The sequence below is a fragment of the Pristis pectinata genome, chromosome 2 (assembly GCF_009764475.1).
Source record: "Pristis pectinata isolate sPriPec2 chromosome 2, sPriPec2.1.pri, whole genome shotgun sequence".
NCBI classification, from domain to species: Eukaryota; Metazoa; Chordata; class Chondrichthyes; order Rhinopristiformes; family Pristidae; genus Pristis; species Pristis pectinata.
Window position 1 is genome coordinate 124,793,060 of NC_067406.1, and position 21,379 is coordinate 124,814,438.

Consider the following 21,379-nt stretch of genomic DNA (forward strand, 5'->3'; position numbering starts at 1 on the left):
CGGATTCAAGCAAAAAAATAACCGAGTTGTGTAAATGATTGACACCGCGTTGTAATAAAAAACGTCCAGTGACTGCTGACTAGCTCTCCGCACCAGTCGTGCGGGGTTTGTTTTTAGTATAAAGCAAGGTCTAAACCTTCTAGATAAGGTAAATTGGTAACTAAATAAACAGCGGCTATGATTACATGTATAGTTATGACCTGGGTGTGTACAGAAACTCTGCCGACAGATGCAATTAAAACAATATTATTTTGGAAAGCAGTTGGTCCAGAAAGGCGTAAATTCATAGTGGCAGGACCATCCCTTTGTAGATATGTGGGTTGTTATGATCTGATTATTGTAAGCACCTGTGCGAGTGCATCCCACTAACTCTGAGCAAGTCCAGAGACTGGGACGTTATTTGCACTGCTTGGAGAATGAAACCGACCCGCCCGCTCTGCCGCCGATTGGTTCCAAGAGGCCTGACGCACGACAGCGAGGTGCCCCGCTACCAGCCAGTCAGAGCGTGGCGCCGGCTGCCGGGGATGACCATTGGTTGGCGCGAAGTCGGCGCTACGCAAAAGCAGAGCGCAGAGCCCAGAGAGCTGCAATCTGTCAGTAGAGGGAACAGCACAGGGACTGCAGCCGCGGGGAGCAGGGAAAGCTAACAGCAGCAGACGGTAAAACAAAAAGGACGAAAGAAAAGGGAAAGAGATGTACAAATACTCAGTGAAGTTCGGATTAGGGAGCAGAAGTCTAGGAAGTGTTTGACGATAAACTCCAGACCCAGTTGCCGTGTTTACACCGAGGATATGAACGGCCGCTGTGTCAAAGGGTTTGATGTTAAACCAATGCCCGCGGGAATCTCTTCTTCCAGGCCACTACTGTATAGTGGAAGATCAAACGACCATTTCACTCATTAAAAAGCAGCAGAAGTTGAAGCTTCGGATGCGAGGAGTCTGCTTCACGTAGCTGGCATTTACAGGGAGATGTGATGGAAAAATCAAAGCAAGAGGGAGCGCGAAGTCGATAATAATTAGTAATATTTGTTTTCTTAAAAAACAAAAGGAAACACCACCATCCAACTTAAAAGGGACGTCAATCGGTTTGGGTTGTGGAGATGACCTTCCTATTCCTTTTGGCTTGCATCCTGATCGACCGCGTTGCCTGTCAGATCCGCTACTCTGTTCCTGAGGAGCAGGAACATGGCACGTTCGTGGGGAATATCGCCGAGGATTTGGGATTGGACGTGACGAAGCTGGCCGCTCGCAGGTTTCAGACGGTGCCGAGCTCCAGGTCCCCGCACCTGGAGGTGAACCTGGAGAACGGGGTGCTGTTCGTCAACGAGAAGATCGACCGCGAGCAGATCTGTAAGCAGAGCCCCAGTTGCCTGCTGCACCTCGAGGTCTTCCTGGAGAACCCGTTGGAACTTTTCCGCGTGGAGATCGAGATCGTGGATATTAACGACAACCCGCCGAGTTTCCCGGAGGCGGACATCACGGTGGAGATATCGGAGAGCGCCAGTGCTGGCACCCGGCTACCGCTGGAGAGCGCGTTCGATCCGGACGTTGGCAGCAACTCGCTGCGCACCTATGAGATCACCCCCAACAGTTACTTTTACCTCGACGTGCAGACCCAAGGAGACGGCAACAAGTTCGCCGAGCTGGTGCTGGAGAAGAGCCTGGACCGGGAACAGCAAGCCCTCCACCGGTATGTGCTGACGGCGGTGGACGGGGGTCTGCCCCAGCGCACTGGCACCGCACTGCTCAGCATCAAGGTGCTGGACTCGAACGACAACGTGCCTGTTTTCGAGCAGTCGGTGTACACGGTGAGCCTGCCGGAGAACGCGCCCGTCGGCACCCTGGTCATTCAGCTCAACGCCACCGACCGCGACGAAGGCAAGAACGGCGAGGTGGTGTACTCGTTCAGCAACCACGTCTCGCCCAGGGTGAAGGAGCTGTTCAGCATCGAGCCCAGGACGGGCTGGATCGAGGTGAAGGGGGTCATCGATTACGAGGAGAGCAGCCTTTACCAGCTGTACGTCCAGGCGAAGGATTTGGGGGCCCAACGCGGTGCCTGCTCACTGCAAAGTGCTGGTGAAGTTACCGACGTGAACGACAACGCGCCCGAGATCAGTTTCAGCACCGTCTCCAACTCGGTGAATGAGAGCGCAACCCTGGGCACCGTGGGTCGCCTTGCTGAGTGTCACCGACGCGACTCGGGCGACAACGGGCAGCTCCAATGCGAGATCCTGGGACAGGTGCCTTTCAAGCTGAAACCTTCCTTCAAGAATTACTACACCATCGTGACGGACGGGCCGCTGGACCGAGAGGTCACCGACTCCTACACTGTCACCATCATGGCGAAGGACAGGGGTTCCCCCCCTCTGGCCTCCAGCAAGTCCATCAAGGTCCAAGTGGCGGACGAGAACGACAATGCGCCCCGCTTCTCCCAGTCTTCCTACAACGTGTATGTCACCGAGAATAACGTTCCCGGGGCTTATATCTACGCAGTGACTGCCGTGGATCCCGATGTGGGGCAGAACGCTTACATCTCTTACTCCATATTAGAGTGCGATATACAGGGTATGTCGGTTTTTACGTACGTTTCCATAAACTCCGAGAATGGCTACCTGTACGCCTTGCGCTCTTTCGATTACGAGCAGCTCAAAGAGTTTAGTTTCACGGTGCAGGCCAGAGACGCGGGGAACCCTCCGCTGAGCAGTAACACCACCATTAATATCATCATCGTAGACCAGAACGACAATGCGCCCTCCATCGTATCGCCCGTGTCCAGGAACGGTAGCGCCAGGGAGATGGTGCCCCGCTCAGCCGAGCCGGGCTACCTGGTGGCCAGGCTAGTGGCGGTGGACGCGGACGACGGCGACAATGCTCGGCTCACCTATTACATCGCCAAGGGCAACGAGTTGGGACTCTTCAGGATGGACTGGAGGAGTGGAGAGCTCAAGACGGTGAGGAGGCTGTCCACCAACAAAAAGGCCCCCAGCGCCCCATACGAGCTGCTGATCGAGGTCAGGGATCATGGACAACCGCCGCTGTCAGCCACCGCCACTATCCTTGTGATGGCAGTGGACAGCCCGGTGGATCGCCAGGGAGAACGGGGCAACCGAGCTGGTACCCCGAAGGAAAACTCGCTGGATTTGACCCTGATCTTGATTATCGCCCTGGGCTCCGTGTCCTTCGTCTTCCTCCTGGCCATGATCGTATTGGCAATCCGGTGCCAGAAGGACAAAAAGGTGAACATCTACAGCTGCCTGGCCAGCGAGTGCTGCTCCTGCTGTAGACAGGCGAGGAACAGAAAGAAGAAGCTCAGCAAATCGGACATCATGCTGGTGCAGACCACCAACACCAACGCAGCCCAGGTGTCGGTGGAGGAAGGGGGCTTTGGACACCACAGTCAGAATTACTGTTACCAAGTTTGCCTGACTCCGGAATCGGCCAAAACTGACCTCATGTTCTTGAAACCTTGCAGTCCAGTCAGGAGTACGGACGCTGAACACAACCCCTGCGGGGCCATCATTGCGGGGTACACTGACCAACAGCCCGACATCATTTCCAATGGGAGTATATTATCAAATGAGGTAAGATGTCAACTGCACCTCGTCGGATCTACATCGTCAAATGTTCCCTTTTAATTTTGGCCATCTCACACACCTCATAAATCCAGCTCTGCTAACTTGCCTTTCTCAGTTGAAAGCAGTTTGAGGTTTATTTTCGGATGCCGTACTGTCTTTAGAGCAAGGACGGGCGTCATAATGTGAAATGTTGTAAATGCAACCAAATGGCACCAATTGTCTACTGTGATTTCATTAAATCATCTGTGACTTCCGGCACAGATTAGGGAATAAAATGGAATGACTGGTCTTTACGCGAAAAGATAGATTTAACCCTCTGTTATATCGACCAGAAAAGAGGAAATGGTACTCTAGTTATTTTGATTAACTATTTGAGTACTGGAACAGTTTATTTGGCAGTGTCCATTTCTTAAGAGCACCGGATATCAAGTCCTTAAGACTTTGCTAAAACTGTGAACTGTGCTAAATGAAGATAACGCGGCACAAGAATTCATTAAACATTCATAGGAGAAACAAGTCTAAAACATTGTTCTAAAGTTCGGCTTTTAAAACAAAAATCTCCTTGTGGCTTGAACGCTATTCAGTCCTGATCCTTTGCCATTCGGAGTTTAGAATTAATTTCAGCTCTGAAACTATATAGTCGTTACGAGGTCCAATGTCATATTAGCAATGGTAATTAAATTTCTGAATCACGGTGACACCTTCAACTAAAACTCTGGTCCGCTTCCTTCTTAATATGAATCCTTAAAATGATACAACTGTCTGCTTGTTCGGTAACGATTACTGACTTGATGTTTTATACCTTCCAGACAAAACACCAGCGGACCGAACTCAGTTTTCTTGTGGACAGACCCCGTCGAGTTAACAGGTAAGAAACTCACTAAGCCAAAGCGCTCGCTGGATTTCACGATTGCCAAGACAGCAATGTTTTATTGATGACTAGCGTCAGGTGCTAATGCTGGGGTGCTTTTTGTTTTGGTTCAGTTCTGCTTTCCAAGAAGCGGATATCGTGAGCTCGAAGGACAGTGGTCACGGTGACAGCGAACAAGGAGACAGTGACCACGATGCTACTAACCGAGCTCACAACTCTGGTAAGTGTGCTAAAATGATCTTCCAATTCGTTCACCGCCCTTGCTATCGTTGAGAGGGTGGGGAAAAGTGGAGGTAATGCATGCCTTTTGCATACACAATAGAAAATGTAATACTATACGGAGGCCCTTCGGTTTGCTGTTTTATTTAAGTAGCGAGCTATAGTATTTAATTCACATTTCTTTCGTGGATGCTGGGTGTCATAGTAATTCGCCAAAGTGCTCAGATGTATGAAATGAGTGGGCTTGTCAGTGCAGAATGCACATGTGCTAGGATTGAAGTAAGAATACTATGCCGTTAACTCGGGGGCTCGAATTTCACCTCATGGTGTGTGTTTCATGCAAATTATTGTTGAGTCATGGACTTTGAACGAATTGTGTGATGCACTATTGAGCTAGATGGAACAAGGGGTGTGACGTTATTTATTGCACATCGCGTTGCGTTGAATCCTGTTTCTTTGTGATGTATCCTGTGTACAAGCTGCCCTTGAAGAAAGTTTAATTCCCCCTCTCCTTTCGGGTCCTGGATTGGTTTCATCCGACCCAAGCGCTACTGTTCATTATGGAAAACACGTTTGGTACTAGCAGTCGCTCAATGGATCCTTTATTTATCCTGTTATTAATGAATATGCGATCTTAAATGAGTCCTCCAGCACTGGCATTCGTGTCCATCATTCCGCGTTTCTGGACGTGTTGGAATTTAGAGCAAAAAAAAATGATGATAGCAGTGTCATAGAATCCAGAAATATACAAAGCAGATGGCTTTGTTAGATGTTCCAACCCAATTTATTGCTGAAAGGATTAAATCATCTTTGTTCCACTTCGTATAGTTTTCAAACCCCTGATTGAAAATTTGACAAATTCTGGATTGAATCGTTCTGACGTTTTTAGTCGAAGTGCTTGTTTCGTACATTATTCTGTTCTTTCAAAATGGAGGGTTATTAAATACACCGACACCACAGAAGATGGCAGTAATGCAAAGCTTTACAGTCTCCAAGCTCTTTACAGTAAGGAAATGTCAATTTTACGGTTAGCATAACTCTCAACGACATAAAATATCATCTAGTCAGTTCAGAATAATGGTAAGGCCGGTAGCAAGAGAAAATGAAGTACAATAGTATATGAGCTGGTGAATGAATCACATGCCAATGTTCACCAAGGACAGAATTTAAACCTAACATTCTTTAAGAATCGCAGAACTTTGAAATGCTGTAAGAGAGCCTCGTTTGGTTGGCAAGTATTTCTGGAAATCAGATCAACATTGGCCGTAACCAGATTAAGGGAGTACAGAATTGTTTTATTTTAGCAGGAGACAGTTCAGGATCATGTACGTTTATCTCGCAATAACTCCAAATCTGCTTGTTTCAATGGCTTAACTTTGTAAATGTTTAAACGCAATATGTTCAGCGCAATGTCGAAGAACTCGAGCAGATATACAAATCACCCCCTTCAGCTGGACAGACGACCTAAGTGGTACTGGGAAGTGTTAGACTTGTGTATCCCGGTACTATTTAGGTGGCTTGTTTGCAACGATGGAATCTCCTGTTACAAAAGCCAATATATTTCTCAGTAACTTTTTGGATAATAAAATACTTTTGTACCAAAGTTTCCATCTAATGCAATGCAAATGTTTTTTGGGGGGGGGGGAATGCACATTTTTGCTGGTGTTATTGCAACTATCTGACAGAAATGTCATAACATTCTATCTCGAGTTACTTTTAACAGTTTTTATCCCTCGATTATACTGATCCTTAGTACTGTTATATTGAGAAGTGACCTTGCTTGGTTCAATGTTGGTGTCAAACTACCCACTGAAATGCAACGCCCTGTCAGTTGCATTTGGAAGAGACCTATGCAAACAGTCACCGGGAAAACGTGACAATTAGGCGGGTTAACCAATAGATTTGCTAACGACTTGAGCTTTACTGAGGTTAAAAACTGAAAATGCTGGAAAAGCCCCGATTTCCAGCATCCCAGAATATTTTGATTTGATTTTCAGTTTTCCAGTGTCTGCATTTTTTTGACAACTTTGAGTGCCGAGAGGGAAAGATTTAAGACGAGAATTCTAGAGTGTAGGAGCCTTGAAGAACCCATCGCCAATGGCGAGGCAAAGAAAGAGTTGGTGTGGGTGGATGAAGCAGTGGAGAAGATGAAATGGGTGCAGGTTCCGGCAGCACTTCCAGCACAAGTAGGTTATAAGCAGCATGCCTGAGGTAAAAGAATACTCGGAAACTGGACAACCCCCAATTTAAAAATACAACTAGTGCTATGAAATGAAAATAGTTTTATTTGCCAGATTCCCGGTTACAGGTTGAACTAGTTCTACGGTATTTAGATATCCACTCATAGAAAATCCTGAGGGATCATTATTGCCAAATAAAGAAAAAGTATAATCGCGGGTCCTGTTAGTTGTACCGACACTGGGTGGCAAAATTAAAAATGTCTGTTCCCCGATGGTAATATCCCTTAACTTGTACAAAAAACATTACAACCCCTTGTCCCGTAATTTCTCCAATTCGATTTTATGTCGAGCAAGCGACAAAGGGTAGAATTCTTGTTTAGTGCAACCAATGGCACTCTGGAGCAAGTGAAGTCATGTTTGATGCTTTTAAAGCAACGACCCACAGATCTAGAACACAGCCACCGGGACGGAAGAAGGATAAAATTAGAGAAAGTTTATCAAAAAAACATTTTTAGTACCGAATACAAAAAAAAAGTTGCATCTGGGGAATCCCCGCGCAAATCATCAGTCCATTCTCAAGACTGATCACGTGCTTGATCTTCTGGGTGGGAAGGGGAGCTGGAACTGAAAGAAATGACTCGTACTTCTCACGAATAATAGTTTTGGGTTACCAAAATCAAGTAATAGCATAAGAGAAAGGGCTACATATTCTTGTCAATAAAGAACACTTACAAATAGTCTAGTGTGGAAGTATAAGAAGCATTCTTTCAATACGGAGAAGAATTTGGTATCAAGTGAACGTAGAAGGCATCACATGACTCATTGTTTCTATTGTCTACCACACGGGGCAAGCAATTGGATAATTTTAAAAACGGCATTAAAATGGAAACACCATTGAGACGTGGGACGGTACTGACGTATTTTTTTCCGGTATTATCTTCGTTTTGCACATTAATGAAATGTGGGGGTGGGGAGGGTAACATTTAAGTACAATGGAAGAGAACGCTTGAGGCACTCCATATCCTTGGAAGGAAGGTTAGGTGCATTAAAGCTTTCCAGACAGGAGGCTCATCTTTGCTTTTATATTTGCCGACACATTCAAAGGTTTCATAAGCTTATTAACATTCTTTCAAACCCGTTGAATTGTGAAAGGCAAATCCTGATAATGTGAGCCAACCTCCAGATTTTTTTAAAGAAAATATTAAATATGTAAAGACAGCAGAATGTAACCCTCATGTTAACTCTGAAATGGAGGTAAAATAAATGAGTGCCATCATGGTTGGGTCTAAAGAACAAGAATCGTTTTCAAATGGTTCTTAAAATAGTCATATAGTCAATCAACCCGGAAATGACTAGATTTGACCTGCTGATCAATTTGTGGGAATGCTATGGTCTTGATTAAAACAAGACCTCAAATAAAAAAAAATGAAAACATAAAGCCTACAGTCCAATCGAGGGGGAAAAATGAATAGTTTGCGGAACCAGGCAACTGAACAGAAAGCACTTCTTTCAAAGCTATTCAGAGACATGCCCACAAGTAGCTGAGCAGACTCCAAAGTCCACCCTACCCCCACTCTCCCGCCACCCGAGAACAGAAAATTGTGTTTATTTAGTTTAGAAGTCAGTCGGCATTTGTCAGCTTTACAAACTGCTGCGAAAAGAGGCCAGGATTGCGAAAAGGCTGCGCCGCAGCGATTGACTAGCAGTAGGCTTTTGCAGGGTAAACATAAGTCAACTTGGAACAGTTTTAGTAAATGTCATCATGCCTGAGCGATTGCGTTTTAAATACCAGCCCGACGTCGATTTGCTTTACATTATTTGACTAGTTCTGAAATAAAATCAAAATCAAATGAAGGGAGATTTCCCAGTCCCCTCCAAGACTATGCACGTCAACTGTCTTTTCATTTCCCGTTAAAAGATTCGAGGTTGGCGATCCGGTTTCCAGTTCACGTCCGCAGTCTGCAACAGCCCACTGATCAGTAATTTGCTTTCAGACTTCTGCATAGCAATTACTGATGTAGGGTTGTGATCGAAGCATTGCGTTTGCATCGCACGAGCTTCTTTAATTTAACATATATAAAAAGTCATTTTGAAGCGAGATGAATCCATGATAACCGCCATCGCTTCCTTTCCTCGCTGCGTTAATTTAACTGTCTGCTGTCCTACACTTGTCGCTTCTCGAGTTAGTTAACTGGCGCACCGCCGGTCAGATGAAAGGAGTCGGGCCTCGTGTTGTTGCGGGCTGATTTGACACTCGGACTGCTTTGCAAATGCTGTGGCAACTCTCTTGTATTTCGTATACTTGGTTTCTCACTTCAGAACTTCTGAGTGCTTTTATTGCTACTGATCCAGTTCCTCTCCCCCGTCAACAGATGCATTACATCAAATGCTGGGCCATTTGGCAAAATGGACACTTGAAAGCTTTGTATGTCGATTTGGTATAACTTCATGGCCTTTCCTTTCATGTTTTCTGCCAACATGAATTTGATTGGCATCTTCTACGGATACTCATTTCAAATTAAAGCGTGCCAAGTGAACTGGCGCGGGTTTGATGTACACGTGGGAGGTACGAAAGTGAAAAGGGGCAATTACTCCTTCAGCTTTTGTTTTCTTTTCCAAATGGATTAGGCTCCACAGATAGTGGCAAGCCATTGTCTCTGGGCTGACTACCAAAACTCAACTGGATCAGCCACATTCAGTAAGAGTGGGTCAGAGGATGGATGATTGCCCTTTTGGCACCCAAAACATAGGCACACCAGGAGTCTTCATTTGCTCCAACAACCTCCCTCTCCCCCTGAAAAAAAACAACATTCAGGATAAAACAGATCACATGATTGGCATTCCATTCACCACCACAAACATTTATTTCCTCAACCACTATACATCACAACTGTAGTGTGTATCATCTACAAAATGAATCTCACCTATGTTACTTTGATAGCATCTCCCAAACCAGAACTTCTATCACCAATAAGGCTAGCATAGGAAAACCACCATCCTTAATTTATATTCAAGTCACACTTCATCCTGATTTGCTAATATATTGCTATTCACTTTTTGTTGCCGGGTCTATATCCCTAATCAACAGCATTGTGAGATTACCTGAAGCAGGACTGCAGCAGTTCAAAAGAGGTTTTACTACCACCTTCTCAAGGTCAGTTAGGAAGGGCAATAACTGTTGGCCTTGCCAGTGACACTCACATCCTGAAAAATGAATGAATTAAAAAGTCACTGTCAATCACCCTCTATATGGAAGACCCATTAGATTCCAACTGGATGTAAGAAAACACTTATGTATTTACATGGACAATTATCTGTCAATAGAGCATGCAGTAACAAGCACACATCAATAGCATCTGCCTCTGTATCAAACAGAATGGAGAAGTGTTTCTCTATACAAATTAAATCAATTAGCTACACCATCTTTCAGAATTAGTGCTTAAATATGTTCTTCTGGCAATAATTATAATAGCTAATGATAATAATCTCCAGCTTGTCATTTTGTGTTGGTCAACCAGTGAGATTTGAGTTTCTCCTAAAAACTGCTATATATATATATATATATATATATATATATATATATATATATATATATATATATATATATATATATATATATGTATGTATATATATATATATGTGTATATATATATATATATATATATATATATATATAGCTATGTGTTTAAATATTTAGTGTTACAATGGACAGAGTACCTTAAATGAAAACAAAATCATCCAGTGATGTCAGATATTTGTCATAAACCCAAAGGGCCAGTAAGTCTCTAATGAATAAATTCTCTAATGACTTGCGATTTATTTTTCCATAAATTCTCCAGTCCCTATCTGCATCTCACACACTCTATGTTGAGTGATCCTAAGAGTTTATTTGAGTATTTCTTAAAGACATAATGGCTTAATTCTGTGGGGATCACCCATCACAGAGTGCAGTTCCCTGCGCTATAAGATAGTTGCACTGTGTTGCATTCAAACATTGACTTTAATATGGTGGCAGGTGTAAATAGCATATAATAACAGAATTGCAGTGTGAAGATATAATGTTGATTTTCAAGAAGTGGATCTTATGAAGATAATCAACAATAAATCAGCTTAAGAACACTATTGTATGAAATCCCAGTCTGTGCCTTATTTGACACACTATATATTCTGGACTTCTGGATTGGATTCTGCATAATTGTTGCTAATTATTGCTAATGAACATGTAATATAAAATAACACAGTTTGAAAGAGTTCCTAACCATAATTCCCCATTAAGAATGTGGTATTTTATAATTTGAACTGCGTTCTTAATTTCAATTTAAAGATTTTGTATATTAATTTTAAACATCCTTGTTTTGTTACTGGACTGCAGATTTATATGCTTTTTTCATGAAAGCAATTGTCCCTTATTTCTTTGGTTCAATACACATCCTTAAATATAAGCAGGGCTCCACTGATATTAATAGCCAGGGGGAGCTCAGTAACAATGAGAACAAATAGAAGAGCTACCTTTGTTTTTTTCCCTTAAGGCCTCTTTGCTTTGTTTCTCTCTTTATTCTTTTTTTCTTTTTCTCCTGATTTATTTATTCACTTTTTTCCCCACAAAGGAGGCACTTAGCTATATACGGTTGGCTCTGTGAGCAAATACACTTTTGAATACAAGCATGCTGTCCTTGTGGCAGTGTAGAATTCTGTCTGCTTGCTGAGACAAATTGTGGTACAATCTCATTCATTATTGCTAAAGTGATAAAATCATACTGGTCCATTCCATGTAGCCAAATAAATGTTCTAATCAGCCAGTCCATCTTGCAGAGCTAATGATGTCATTCTGAATTCTCTTTGAACTTGCTTTGATTGCTGTGCTAACTGTATCTAAACAAAGCTTTTTAAGGGTATGAATGTACATTACTCAGTAAGAAAGGAAAGAATATTGTAAATACTCATAGTTTTTGCTGACATTTGAACATAATGTTGTCAAACTGGAAATGTAAAATTATATTAACCTAGATGAGCAAATGGTAGAAATGTGAATGAGATTATGCAATAATCAATACAGTTATAGACAGAATGCTAGACTGATAAAAGAACCACTAGTACTGGCGAGGATATATGTTCTTAAAACTTTAGGTTGACTTGGGTCTTGAATGTCTTCTGTTCAGATGGGATTGTGGAGTGATGTGAACCTGGTGTTCATTATTATTTGGAACTGCATTCATTGTATAAAACAGGATTGATTGTACCAAACACTGTCAGAAACTAGACAGTCGTGCTCTTTCCAAGGTGGAACCGACTGCTCTTCCATTACTTTACCAACCTTCAGACTGAAATTGCACAGAGTTCATATACCTACCATTAAATTACCAGCTGCCTTACTTTACATATATTTTTGCCACAGGCAAGCAGCAGTCATAGACTTGCTATCCACTTCTATTGAAGTATGTCTACAGTTAGAAATGAAAAATGATTAAAGAGAATGATTTCACTCTGTATATATGGACTGCCAGTTTGTAACAGGACTATCAACACAATGGCAATGTTATGATATTGCCAAAAGTAACAATCAAAATGCCTCCAGTTTTGTCAGCTTTGTATTTGTCACTGGATAATTCTCCTCCTGGGCACTGAAGGTGAACTATTATTCTTGACTCTGTGACTTTTGGCATTATAAATACTTGGAAATTTCTCCTGATTGGATCAATGTGGGCTCATTTCACTTGCAGATCTCTCAAAAAGATCTACTTCAGGTGATGAATTTTGTGTAAAACGTTTAACCCCCTGATTATATTCTATGACATTTGATACTTTACAAGCTATGTGGTATCACTTTTAGCCCTTTCCTTCCAGCATATACTTTAGCTATTTTCTCAGCCAACTTCCCTTCTGTTACACAGATATTTGACCCTTATGCCACCATATTATAAACAACTTATAAGTCACACAAAAAGTGTAAAATTCATCATTGAAAGGGCACATTCCAGTAACAAAGCTCCTAGATCTCTACAAAGCTGCCTGCTGTCATCTTTTCACTTTACACTCATAAGCCATATGGTGGTGAGGCTCAGTTTTCATGGCTTCATTTCTCCATCAAGGCTTTTTCCCGTGCCATTGCCCTTGTTTTTGGTGACACGTCTGTGATATCTGAAACAAGCTTGTAAGAGGAGTAAGTGCTTCACCTGCTTCTGAATGCATGGAGTTTATTTTTTATTGTGCTTGATAAATCTCTTCAGTAGAAGTCCCAGAGGAGAGAAGAGGCAGGTTGTAAATAGAGAGCTAGGCTTAATTACATGGCTGTAGGCGCTTCAGTTGCACGAGCACTAGTGGTTTGGCGACAGGATCACTTTAGCTGGTATGAAATTATATTACATACATCTGTTCATTTCCCATACCTGTACTAACTCATAATTTGACAGAAAAAATGGATCAATGTTATGATCACCCAAGATGTGATCACTTTTGTTTGAAGGCAAACCTTTCAGTAGGTATTGAATCTTATTAGGAAATTTATTTTCTCAACAAAGAGACACCTGATTCAGTTTCAAATATTCTTTTGTTTTTATTTTGAAATATTTCTCAATCACAATTGCTGATCATGGAGGCAATCAGAAGTGTTTTTAAAAGGATATTTTTACATTTTAAAATATTGCTTTTGTTTTGGGATGCATTTGTCACAAATGGTTAAAATGTTTTATAATAGTTCTAAGCAGATGTGGCTTGGTAATTTTATCAAGCTCTGTTTTTTTTAGCCCCAGACTGCTGGAGGTTTATTTTAGTTCAACCACAGTGGGGTATTCAAAATGGCAGAACACCTGCATAGATGGATATTTTATATCTCTATCCTCATTTGCTGTCATTTTGTAAATGAACTGTCTATCATTGATAGTGAACTAAGCATGATTCTAGCACTTGGAAAGTGCACAAAAACATCTTTATTGGGTCATTGTGCTGCTCTTGGAGTAAATTTCACACAGTGAATTACAGCTGAATAGCATCGGCATGTTAGAACATTCTGTCATGGCAACTGCATGCATATCACTGCAATTTCCTTACGTTGTCAGACACATCAGTCCCTCCTGTGAAGTCTGTCAATGATGCAGTCAGCACCAATCTTTTAAATCTAAATAAACAAAAACAAATCAAAATGCACCAAAGTAGCCACAGAAACAATTACATTGTTTCATATTTTCTACTTTACTTGTTTTCTCTAAATGCCTGAAGGGTGAGCGTTCTTCAAGACTGACCTACCAGTGAAAATATCAGTCTTCTGTGGTTGTGCCTATGAAGATTTAACTTTAACGGGCATTGATTTAGTGAATTCCACTGTGATTTTAACATATAAAATGATCCCAATAATAAGGTGCCCCCAGTTATTTAAAATGTTCTTTCCATCTTTTTCCTGTCTTTCTCCCATTGTAGGCCGTTCACCGAGATGCATCCTCCTCCAGATGGGGGAGAGCAGGACGGTCCAGGATGCAGACTTCTCCACGACTGCCGTCAATGCAGCTCTGTGAGCGGCTGGCAGGAGATGCGATTTGAGCAGGGTGCGTTGGACAATGACACTTCTCCCTCTTTCCCCTCCCTCCACACACCCTCCTAGAGAATGGAATCCCTCACTTCCACATTGCGCTTCCTCTAGGGGTCTGGTCGAGAACTGAGGAAGCTCAATCAATTGAGGCAACTGATTTCGAGTAACAGGCAGTCCTGTGAATTTCTGGTTGGGAATGAAGCATGAAGCTGCTTGAGCTGCCTCGAATGTCCTTGGTATCTATAAAGGACAGTGTCACCCTATGTAAACTGAAAGGTTTCTTATGGTTTTACAATGGAGTCCTCTTAAAGTTATTTTTAACTGCCAAAGGAAAGAAAATTATAAAAGGAGTGATTAACCTCAGTATGAGATGCAGAAGAAACTCTCACATGACAATCATAATGCTAGCATATAAAGTGAAACGTTGGTGACTTACAATTCAGTTTGTAAACACAGTATTATCAGTGAGGCAGTGATGTCATCTGCCAACAACTGGATATTTCTTCACCCTTTTTACTTTTTTTGCTTGTCCTCTTCCAAATCTCTCATTCCTGCCTATGAATTGAACTACTTTCAGATGTTGAAGCGGCACTAGCTACTCCTGGTATCTCAACATGTTGGCTGTTCTAGAAGCAAGTCTTGACTGTAAATAACAGGAGACTGTTTGACCATGGGAGAATATCAGAGCTGAGCCTGATCATGCCCTCTCCCAAGGTCCCAAAAACATACCTTACGTCAGTTACAGGATAGCGATGAATGGAGGAACGCTCTCTGATGTAGTTTGCTAATGCCAGTTGGAATGCTTGCTTTGTTGTTCTGGTTGAGATCATCTCATTCAGCATTTACCACTTACCAAGAGTCAAGGCTGGTATTTTCTTTGATAGGTTCTGGGCAGCAACATTACCAACTTAGGAAGGAGGAAATCAACCTATCTGTGTGACTTCTATCTTCAAATAAGCAAAGCTTGTACTTGGGAATGGAACAGTTCAATTCTGGGCACTCTATTGTGTTATCCCAGATCAATTTCACCATAATTAGAGGCAAACTGAACACCTTCTAATGGCATTTACAGTATACATTACCTTTGACTTTGAAAAACAAACGCTCTTCACCAAAGCACTGCTTTCTTTTATTTTCCACATTTCTCTGAATATGATTGCCAAACTAGTGCAGCATTCTTCAATGGGTTGCTCTTCACTGGGGATTATTAGAAGTTGCCTATAATAATTACACTGGATTCTTGTTGCCAGAGTAGTTTTTCTCTCTTAGTCTGGGTTGGATTGAACCCAGGTGCCTGGGGTGAAGTGCCTATATCTTATGGTCCACGCAAACATTGCCTCACCCAGTTCTATGTTTCAACAACAAACTGAGGTGGGGGGGGGGGAGACGGAAATGTAATACTATGGTATCAGATCATTTCATCTCACGAAGAGATACTATGGTTGCAGAAGTTTTTGAGTGAGTTGTTCAAATATTTAAAAAGATCTGTCACTTGAATCTCCCAGTGATTAAAAAAAAAACTTTAATTTGTCAACATATATAAAAAAATTAAGGGTAAAATAAAGGGAAATTACTATTAATAATTAACTTTAGTCTTATTTCACTGATAAGGTATTTGAACACAAACTAGAAATGAATTGACAATTTTTAGAATGGTATTATTAATTATTATGGTATTTTGTTGCAGTGTTAAAATCTGTAATTATATGCTATTAGTTCCTTTAGGAATTACAGTGCTGTACAGTGGTTTTGAAGGGTGCTATAGATACCGAGTATCAGTTATTATAAAAAAATGAATGTTCTGAAGGTCAATGTCAGACTCCCTCTGAAAACCTCTGAAGGATTGTACTGCTTAGTATGTGTGGACTTTAGAAAAATGCAACATTTTTAATGCTCGAGAATCTGGAACAATTAAAACTAAAGTCACTGCATACATTGCCATATATATTTAACTAAATCCTTCTCTGGAACAGTTATAAGCTATTATTAATATTTTCATGAATAGTAGGGGTAAGGTTTTCCATCGATTCATAGTCACTTTATTCCTATACAGTGAGTTTATGCATTTTCCACCAAAATATAACAAATGAGTGTGTATTGTAAAAGTTGGATCAAAACATTTTTGATAGCCGGCAGTGCAACTTGAGAGAAAGGTCCATGTCAGAGCAAAGCAGATTTTCTCCCCCATTTTGTTCCTTTCTGTTGGACTAGATTTTTGATAAAGAAGAAAGATTTGTTCTACTGAGGACTTTCAATATAAAGTAGTCAAGGTTGGACTGAAAATATAATATATTAAAGATTTTATGTCTGTGCAGAATTTTTTTTTGAGTTTCTGTATACCATATTTATATTGAAAATGGTTCTTGGAGCATAAAATGTGAAATTACAAAGTATTATAAGGTATTTATAATAGAAACTGATCATTTAAGCTAAAAGGTCTATAAATGTGTTTACGGTCCTTTTCCACAGAAACCTTTTACTTTTTGTCTCACCTGTTGAGATTTCCTTTTATTCCTTCCCCCTCAAATGTTTACTTTGCTTTCCCTTAAATATATTTATTCTATTTGCTTTATTACACCTTGCAATGGTGATATCTATGTTCCAACAAATTCTTGAGTAAAGAATTTTTTTCTGCATTCCCTATTGGATATATAGATACCTCTCGTAAATTGGCCCCTCCTTGTTCTAGTCTTGCTGGCAAGCAGGAACATCCTTTCATAAAACCCCTTCTTATTTTTAAACTTCCATTAGATGATCACTCAAATTTTGAGAGAAGAGTCCCAGCCTTTCCTGAAATGTGCAAACCTCTTAGTTTTGAAATAATTCTTGTAGTTGCACCCTTCCTGTGGAGGGGCTTGTGGGCAGAATTAAAGAGTGACAGGTTTTCAGTCAGTTTTCACTGAAAATATATTGAAATATATGATAAGGACCAAATGTATAATTGAAAACTAGGAGCAAAATGATGTCTCTCCACCTGGTGCAATTATCAAACATGCCTAAACCTACTTCATTGAGGAAATGCAAGTGTTCATGATTTTCTGTGTACAAAGTGACAGGACTTTCATTCTAAAGTACCTAAAGGGAATAGTAAATAGAATTAAATGTTATCAATGTAATATAACCAAAGGAAATGGTAAATGTTGAGTTAAATAGCTTGAGTACAAGTTACCATGTAGACCAAGGCAGCAAAGGAGGAAATAACTGTAGGATTACATGTGAGGATTAAGGTAATTGCAGGTGTGCATACTTTAGTGTAAAAGGCTACGATGTGATCTCAATGGCTTGAGATTTAAGTATTCTTCAGCTATATTTTTAAAATGTCTTTCCTTTCTTCCACTGAAATCCTTTGTTAAAGAGTTCTCTTTGGAGCTTGAAGGATGACATTTCAGTGAAAAGGATGAAGGCAGTAATCTCACTATAGACCATATCCATAAGCTGCCAATAATTTGAATGTAGCTGGTTTGTTTACAACCAAATCAACGCTCTTCATTTTATCCTTCACACGGTCCTTAGCAACAAAGAAATGCCACAGACTGCATTAAAAATGCGTAAGCATATTCAGCAAGATCAATTAAATTCTAGTTTGCACTGGTTAGTTTACATGCTTTCAAAGGATTACCACTTACTGTCTGATACTGTTATAAGAGCATATCTTCATACTTTCATTGAACTGGAGAATGTGTAACCTCAAGAGAAGTAATTTATGCCATTGAAAGTAGTGATTAAGAAATTAAGAACAAACTTGGTAAAATCCCAAATGCTCCATATCGACATGCAAGGAGCTAATATCAGAATCTGAATGACTGGTTATGATTGTTTGCCTCCTGGTGACTGGATCAAGCATTCATTTGGGAGACTTACTGGTCCCTTGTGCTTGAAACATGTTGCATGGCCCAGGTGGACGTAATGAGGAAGAAAGAGAGAATATAAGGATTTAAAGAAAAAAAGATGTTTGATGTAAAAATATAAGTGCATAACCTTTCATGTAATAATACATTTACTTCTTCCTTTTAACCATAAGTTGTTCCTTATATTGTGTGTTTAGTGGAAATCCACACCAATAATTGAGACTAATCTTGCACTGTTTCTATGCTTTTTTTTGTCAAGTCAAAAGCTGTTAAGCTAATAAAGTTACTTTGTACTTTTAAAGCTTACTGTGCTGTGTTTTGAGTAATGTATTTAAAGAAGCTAGATTCATAATTTTTCAGAAAATTGATGTCTGAAGTAGAAGACAGAATGCAAAATTGGAGTGACACTTGCTAGAAGTCAGTTCTGTGGCTCTTACGATGATTCATAATGTAGATTCATCATGTGATGTAGAATTTGTTCATAAAAACCAAATTTAATGGTTGCCTGTGCCAAGCAAAGCGGTCTCATCCATGGCATGAGCTTGATTTCTGCAGCGCAGTTCATTATCTAAGCCCACACATGTTGAAGACTTCATAGTTCAGTGTCAAATAGTACGTATGAACATTGAGCCTCCTGCGTAACACACCAACTATCAAAACCCAAATCATACGGAAGGTCCCATTTGATAGCATGGATTAGCTGATCTCAGCTAGTGTGTTTGTAAAAGTGCCTCAATTTGTCCCAGTGCTTCTGGGCTAAAGAAAGGACTTTCATTTAAATAATACCTTTTTTTTCTTCATTAGGATATTCTAAAATACTTTATTGTAAAAGATATACTTCTGAATTGCAGTGATATAGGATACATGGCAGCCAATTTTTGTATAGTAAATTCCTGCAGAGGTGAAAACTCAGCCAAGGTTTCCATTTCTGAAGTTTCTACACGTGTAGATTTTAGCAAAGGTTAGCCCCATAGCTGAATGATGTACATATTTTTCCAATGGAGAATGTCTACTTATGTGAGGTAAAGAGAGGCTTCTGATTCCTTTTTAGTTACATTTCACCATGTTAAGGTAAGGAGGGATGAAATTGGATTGGGATTGACTCATTGAGCTAATTACTAGAGAACTATCAACACCTGGGAAATAATACCATCTTCACGTAAGATGGATAAAATTGCAGAAGATGTGGGGGAACGCCTAAATGTGAGTATAAGTTCTATTAGACATTGGAAAATTAATCAATTTAATTTGGATTCATCTTGTTGTGCATCACTCAAGTAAATGTCTCTGTTCACAGTTAAAGAACAGACATTGTCCAGTTTAGACCCAAATTCATTGAATGTCAATGTGCAAACACACTTTTCTGTCGTCATCACTGTATAGTTACTAGAAGTGGCAATTCTGGCTGATCTTTACTCTTTGCAGTGCAAAGGTGTCAAGGCCACCTGCAGAGTCCTGTACCAGCTTGAATGAATTAATTAACAACAAAGGCAGGAATAAATTAGTTTTCACAGCACTACTGCAAGCAATTTTTACCAACTGACCACAAAGTCCTTTTGAAATGTGCCTCTCCTTCACACCTCTGAAACATTGAGGCATGGTTTCACGTGTGTAATTTGTTATATAAATGTAAATTACTAAAGCCACCAGAATTATCATATAATGTGTTTGCTACCTGATTCAGTTCAAACTACCTGAAGGTGTAATAATAATATTTTAATTTTACAACAGTTATGACCTTATGGTTAGATATTGATAGCAATTTACCTAATGCAAGTAGTCAGATTTGATGTCACCAACAGTGGTAAAAAAAGAGCTTAAGTATAACCTGAACAATTCTTATTTACAATAGGAAAAGATGTATGCAAGTGTTAATCACAGAATAGAACAGAAGGAAGCCATTTGTCCCATAGAGATGGTGCTGGAAATGAGAGCAATCTCACCAGTTCCACTCCCCTGCTTCCTCACCACAGCCTTTAAATTCTTGGTTAAAAATTTGAGGGAGAAAGCTTAGTGCTTTTGGAGAGCAAAGTCACTGCACAATTCTTCAAAGTTGTTGCCACAGGTTTCTTCTCTATCATTGATTTATTTTTCTCTTGGAATAGCCAATCTAACTTGTGACATTGTCTTTAAGCCTATTATCACTTTCTTCCTTAAGTAAGTAACGATTCCCAAAAGGTTGCTAAAATAGTTTGGTCTTCTTTGGGACATAACATAAAATAATTTCAACCTAGTCACTTTACATTGCATTTACACTCTAAATTATCTTGCAGTTCCTTCAATGTTGGAGTAAAACCTTTCAAGTTCAAAGCGATGCAAAGGTTCAGCTCAACCAATTGCTGTAATGAGTTACTTACTTTGCTTCTTAATTCTTTGGCCATTCAAAAAAAATCAAAGCTGAAAATAATTTGAATAGTCTTAACCCAGTTTACCTCAGTAGGCAGTTCAATGCAATCCACTTGGGTTGCATTCTAATTTTTGTTAGTGTTAAACTTTAAAGTGGACAATGAATAAAAAGATATATGTCTATAAATTTAGTTACAACTTAGTAATCACCCTGGACTATAAAGCAATCCATGTATACTGCTGTCCAGTAGAAGATGACAGTTTAACCACAGATCCATTCAGCATTGGTCTGTGCACATCACAGGAATCCAAATAGCATCTTGAACAATACTGGAGGTTGAAAAGCCACAAGGAGTGAAATTCATTTTTGACAGAACACAAAATTAGGAGAATAAGAATCATCTGATCATTATATACTCCAACAGAAATGGAAATTGGACAGGATGCATAATAGACGACTGATCTGGTGCAATGCAATCGCACTGAAGTTGAATTTCAGCTCCATTAACGTGATAACATGACTGACAATTGATGTAGCTCTATGGCAACAGCGTTTTAGACATTTCATAAAGATGTTGCTCAAGAACATATCAGATTGGCACTCTTCAGTAAAAGTAGTTCAGGAATATTTTATAGAAATGATGCCAGTGTACACACTTACATTGGAAATATTTCTGCTGTTGATATCAGTCATCATTGTGAGAATAAATATTATCTACAAATTTAAATGAAATAAGTTAAAGGCTAAGTGTTACATACAAGTGTAAATGCGGTTGGAGGAGGGCACATCTGTGTCCAAAGTGACTTTGGAATCTTTAC

At 40.4% G+C, this 21,379-nt stretch overlaps 1 protein-coding gene across 1 annotated transcript in view; it reads left to right on the forward strand.

The window, feature by feature from the left end:
- Positions 1-452: 452 nt before the first annotated feature.
- The window catches only part of pcdh10a (protocadherin 10a), a 58,125-nt gene continuing 37,198 nt past the window's right edge, over positions 453-21,379 (forward strand). The window contains 5 exon segments of the mRNA XM_052010376.1: positions 453-2,038; positions 2,040-2,076; positions 2,079-3,580; positions 4,384-4,442; positions 4,559-4,665. Coding sequence (XP_051866336.1) covers positions 1,100-2,038; positions 2,040-2,076; positions 2,079-3,580; positions 4,384-4,442; positions 4,559-4,665 — 2,644 coding nt within the window. The 5' untranslated portion in view covers positions 453-1,099.